This window comes from Nematolebias whitei, chromosome 17, assembly GCF_014905685.2.
Source record: "Nematolebias whitei isolate Nwh7 chromosome 17, NemWhi1, whole genome shotgun sequence".
NCBI classification, from domain to species: domain Eukaryota; kingdom Metazoa; phylum Chordata; class Actinopteri; order Cyprinodontiformes; family Rivulidae; genus Nematolebias; species Nematolebias whitei.
The window spans coordinates 22,967,294-22,972,947 of record NC_056514.1 but is presented as its reverse complement, the minus strand read 5'-3'; the positions used below and the strand labels follow the sequence as shown (position 1 = coordinate 22,972,947).

General features: G+C 40.7%; 1 protein-coding gene across 2 annotated transcripts in view; it reads left to right on the top strand.

The window, feature by feature from the left end:
* Positions 1-4,769, top strand: part of rnf40 (ring finger protein 40) — a 17,331-nt gene extending 12,562 nt beyond the window's left edge. For both annotated transcript variants that reach the window (XM_037691374.1, XM_037691373.1), the window contains exons 16-20: positions 1,452-1,664; positions 1,762-1,887; positions 3,705-3,845; positions 3,977-4,078; positions 4,357-4,769. In XM_037691374.1, coding sequence (XP_037547302.1) covers positions 1,452-1,664; positions 1,762-1,887; positions 3,705-3,845; positions 3,977-4,078; positions 4,357-4,533 — 759 coding nt within the window. In that variant the 3' untranslated portion in view covers positions 4,534-4,769. The remainder of the gene's footprint in view (positions 1-1,451; positions 1,665-1,761; positions 1,888-3,704; positions 3,846-3,976; positions 4,079-4,356) is intronic.
* The last annotated feature ends 885 nt before the right edge of the window (positions 4,770-5,654 follow it).

Below are 5,654 nucleotides of genomic sequence, written 5' to 3'. Positions count from 1 at the left end.
TATATATATATATATATATTAAACTACTACTTGTACTACTATTCCTACTTCGCAGGGCTTCAGGGTATGGATCCCCATGATAAGCAAAGGACTGCTGTACTTGTACTCTAGTTGCTGACAATTTAAATTAAGTTATACAAATAAGAACTTGAAGCAATTAATGTTGCAGCATTCCTTCAAGGATTTAATGTCTCTAATATATTTTAAATGCTGATAATATGTTCCTCTTCTAACAATATGAGCTATACTATAAGTGTGAAATGTCCGGGGTCACATGTTGCCAGATTGTTATTGTAATTCTTTAACGTTTGTTTTCTCTTCTTGTCACACAATTATTAATCCAGTGTTGAACTTGGTGTTTACGGTCAGAGAGGTTGTTCTTTTCTGTGAATCATTGAGGAAGGTGGGTCCTTTAATACTTTGTTTGATCTGCAACAACAGATGTGGTTTCTCTGTCGCTCTTCATGCTTGGGAAGTTTTGCAGAACGTGTTTAGCTAAAGCTAGAACCCGGTCCGGACCGATGACGCATCGCTCAGCTTTTTATTCCTCACTTTACGTCTGATATAAACTAATAAGGTGTTCATTAGCTGCCAGAGTTTAAAATGCCAAAGTTATGTAATAAACAAGCTTTTTGTGAGTTTGACGTTTTATATGAACTTGTTGATTCGTAAATGGTCTGCTGCTTGAACCAAAGTGAAGAAATGCACCAAAACCCTTTTGGTTTGTGTTTTGGAAAAAGGGGAAAACTATTTGTCTTTTCAGGTCTCTGGTCACAACAAAAGAGTTTCAAATTTTATACATCACATTTCATTTCTAATCTACCTGTTGAGTCAAAACTTTGTCCTGTTACTCATCTATCCACACTCTGAGCTGAAAATGAAATTTTGACTCTACTTGTGTCACATAGACAAATAAAAACTAAAAGACACATTATGAGTTTTATTTGAGGCAAAGCTTCAAAGGCACGGAAGTTTAATGTTTTCCTCCCTTTTTTAAGTTTGTATCAAATTGCTTGCTTATCACCTTCAAAGCATAAACGTCCTTGCCCCAAAATAAGATGGCAGTCATGAACCTTCGACATCGTCCGCTGCTTCCTGTTCCCAGGTCCTCTGTGTGCTGAACCTGGATACATCTGACTTTATCCTTTTTTGAAAGCCTTCGACATTGTCTGGTATTTTATCTATTGTTGCAATGGACATCTAAACAACTAAGCTTCCCTTTTTTATTGTGAAGCCTTTTGTAGCTTTAATCAACTAAAAATGTTTTGTTTTTATGCACAAGTTTTTGTCTAAATCATCTCGCTGGGGTTGTAACATCATAACTGCTTTGATTTGAAAACAATAAGATGCATATGTTAAAAAACAAAAAAGATCTTGTGATGTCTGTGGCTGTGCTTCCAGAAAAGTATCCGACTTTTCTCTGCTTCACTGACACACTTTTGTCTTTGGAGGAGGAGGAGGCCCTGCTGAGTGAGATGGATGTAACGGGCCAGGCCTTTGAAGACATGCAGGAGCAGAACAGCCGGCTGCTGCAGCAGCTACGGGAGAAAGACGACGCCAATTTCAAGCTGATGAGTGAGAGAATCAAATCCAACCAGATCTACAAGCTGCTGAAAGAGGAGAAGGAGGAGCTGGCTGACCAAGTTCTTACATTCAAAACCCAGGTGAGGTGAAACATTTTTATAAAGAAAAAGACAATATGAATGGTTTTGAGTGCATCTAAGCAAAAAGGCATCTGCTGATTATTGTTCCTCTTTCAAGGTGGATGCTCAGCTGCTGGTTGTGCAAAAGCTGGAAGAGAAAGAGGGAGTCCTCCAGAGCACGCTGGCTGCTTTGGAAAAGGAGCTGGCTGTTCGAACACAAGCACTGGAGCTTAACAAGAGGAAGGTGAGAAGAGGCTTTAAAGCCTTCCTCAATAAACATGTTGCAGTTCTGCCAAATGACATGTCAAACAAAAACACGCTTGGAAACTGTTTGGTTTGATGGCGTTTCTGATATCCAGGTTTCTGGAGTTATTAACATGCTAGCATATGAAATCCAGCTTTTTTTTACTGAAAAGTGCAGGTTAAGACTTTGAGTAGCTGAGGGATTCTTGTGTGATGCGGTTCAGGTAATCGTGAACGTTGCTGCAGTATGGTGAATGCTTTTAAGTGCAAAAGGATGAAGGTTCTGAGTGTGTCTCGTCGTTTTCTTTTAAGTTATTTCACTGGGCTGCGACTAGTTGGCAAACAACAATTCAGTTCAGTTTATTTCTACAGCACCAAGTCACAACAGAAGTCATGTCAGGGCACTGAACAGAAATATTCATATATAAAAATAATAATTTAACATTATTTATTGAGGAGCAGACTGCTTTAGTGGCTTTTAGTCTACAACAAATGTCTCTTAAAATAGTTGAAAAATCTGTCGTGGGCTTCCCTTCTGAATGTAGTTCCTGCTAATTTTCAAGCTGTATTTTGATAGATCTATTTTAACAGGAAACGGAGAGTACAGCTCAGAATATATACAGGTTTAAAAATCACACTAATGATTAATATTTATGAAAATAATTGTTTCTGCCTGTCTTCATTTCAAAAGTGTATTGCAGTAGATTATATCATGGATGACTGACAAATTGGCACAAAATGGACCAAACTGGGCCATGATATGCGCCTAAAACAGTGGTTCCCAAACTTTTTAGCTTCTAACCCCAAAAATCCAATGACAAGGACTCATGGCCCCAAATGTTCTTGGTTGAACTGCGCAAATGTCACTAAAAAGTAAAAAAATAATAAGAGCATAATGACAACACAAGTAGCTTAAAGTCACATTTTACTCTCTTTTCTATTATGAATATAATGTTTAATTTCTGTCAATATTTTAGTTCAAATTTGCAGATTTCTGGAGATCATCTTTGAACCACCAACATAGAAGCCGTGCATAAATCTTGGATGTGATCGTCAAAAATTAAACACTGAAAATTTAGTGAGACTTCGAAGGAAATTTAGCCTTTGTTCTTATGTTCTCGCAGTGTTAGTCTCCAAGTGGTCTCCAGCCCTCAGTAAGAAAATGTTACACTCTGAAGTGGCGAAGTGGCAACTTTAAACATTTAAATGTTTCCACGGTGTGGGAAAAATACCAAACCTGCAGTAAATATGATAAAACTGAGCACAAACATGAGGCTCATAACATTTTCCTGATGCATGCTCAATATAATCCAGGTAGAAAGATCTAACAAAGTTAAGTCAAGTCTGGACAGATTCAAACTAACTACTAACATAAATTAATAAATAAATAACTTGTTGAAACGTTTAATCTTTTATCCAAAAGACTTATCAATCTGAGGAGCTGCAATAAACTCTATCTTATAAACGGCACCTTCTCAGTTTGTTGTTGACCTCCAGAACTAGCCGTTCACGTGATCAAGGAGGACCGTCAGCCTAACAAATGGTCGTTAGTGGCCGCTTGCTATTCACAGGGGGTGAGTGATATTAGCAATAAGAGCATTGTAAGAGGGGGACAGTTGAGCACGGAGGCCTCCGCCCCTGATTAACGATGGACAGGTTCTTTTCACAAAGATGGCCTCCTTCGCTCCTCTCTCAAACCATCGTTCCTCTCTGGGCTCATAGCATCTCTTTATCCAGCTTCTCGTACCACCACATTACCACTCAGACTTTTTATTGTTAGTTTTATATCGAGTGTTCTTGCTTCCTTCCTCGCTGCAGGCGGTGGAGGCTGCACAGTTGGCAGAGGACCTGAAGGTGCAGCTGGAGCACACGCAGGCCAAGCTGAAGGAGATCCAGGTCTCAGTGGCTGAAAACCGCATCGCTCGAGAGAGGGAGAGCAGCAACCTGAAACGAGCGCAGGTATGCTGGGGATATCGCTCCAAATTGAATTGAGTGACTCTCTGGGTTTTTTTTTTTTGTTGAGCACATTTGGTTTTAGTCAAGATGTTTAGTTCCAGCTCTAACAACTCCCTTTCCTCGCCGCCTCCTAGGAGGACCTGTCCAGGCTGAGGCGGAAGCTGGAGAAGCAGAAGAAGGTTGAGGTTTACTCTGATGCAGACGAGATCCTGCAGGAGGAGATCAATCAGTACAAGGTGAAGAGAGATGTATTGTTGGGCACAGATAAACAGTTTAGCTGAAGAAATAATTTGTGCAGTTTAGTAATTTACTTGGTTTCCTTAAAGGGCCAGTTTTACATTTGGATATATGGACCATAGAGTGAGCTTAAATGGAATGATCATGATCCCTGTGGCAAACATGTGTGAAAAATTTAAAATTTTACTCCCTCGAATCATGCCGCGCAGTACCCAGAGGTAATAAAATTGTTAGCATGCCAGTAATGGCCCACACACGTGTATTTATCTTTCCCCAGGCCAAGCTGCGCTGCCCCTGCTGCAACACGCGAGACAAGGAGACCGTTCTCACCAAGTGTTTCCACGTTTTCTGCTACGAATGTCTGAAGATGCGCTACGACACCCGACAGAGGAAGTGCCCCAAGTGCAACTGTGCCTTCGGAGCGAACGACTTCCACCGCATCTACATCACCTAGGTCACACAGAAACGGAGCAAGTTGGAGACGGAATCAAAGGAGAGGACTGAAATGGGAGAAAGCAAGATTTACTCAAAGATTCAGACAATTTGGGGGATATTAAATAGGTTTATCCCTGTTTTATTGTCTTTTGAAAGACGTGTTTTACCACATTGTTGTTGTTCGCTGACCAAACGTAGTGATATATGTGACTGAGAGTGATGCGCTGTAGGTAATAAACAGACACTTGTGCACTCTGACGTTCTCAACATGTCGAGCTGCTTTCATCTTAGCTTCTCCAATGGATGTCACTGATGTTTTTTAGCAGAACGAGTCAACTTTTAAATCTTTTTTTGTTGGTTTAATGTATAGAAAAACTGAACTGCAGTGATGTGTACTTGATCATACTGAAGTGTTTCTTTGAACTGTTTTGTCCTGCTGGTGTTGGAAAAATCCTTTAAGATCAGTGAAGCTCGAATGTCTAAATTAAAAGAAGACTTACAGACTGGAGGGTTGCATGTTTTAAAGCTAAATATGTTTCCAATCTGCGAAGAACAACAGCCAGATTCTTCTTACGTAGTCGCTTAGGCTATAGTATTAACAATGCCTGAGAGACATCAGCGCGTCTGGCACTGGGTCAGCACATACAGGAGGGTTTGGATCACCTTGGGCAAGCTCCTCTGTGTGTGTTCATCCTGTTGCCATGGTTCCCATTTCAGAGTTTGACACAACATCTGCAGCTTATAGTGCCTCATTACTGGTGAAATCACTGCAGTGGAAAGTCTGCTCATATGGGTGTCCTTAGAGCGGCTCCAGGTCCTCCTCGAGTGCTTTATTCCTAAAGGTTAGCCGTGACAGCGGAGTACAAAAACATCTGTGCAACAACACGCCTCTTAACTTAATTGCGCCAATGAAAACCTCTTTTTTTTTTTTCTCGCTCCGATCTGATGATGTGAACTGTTTACTGGGAGTTAAGTCAGCATCTGTTTGACGTTGGTGCTTGTGGGAAAGGCGGTTCACACCATGTAACACTCACAAGAAGTTCCAGGCTGCAGAGGAGATGAGCGCATGTAGGGAAAAGGAAAAGAAAAAAAAGTATTAGGCATTTGGGAACAGTTAGCCGAGACTTCCTGAGGAATTGG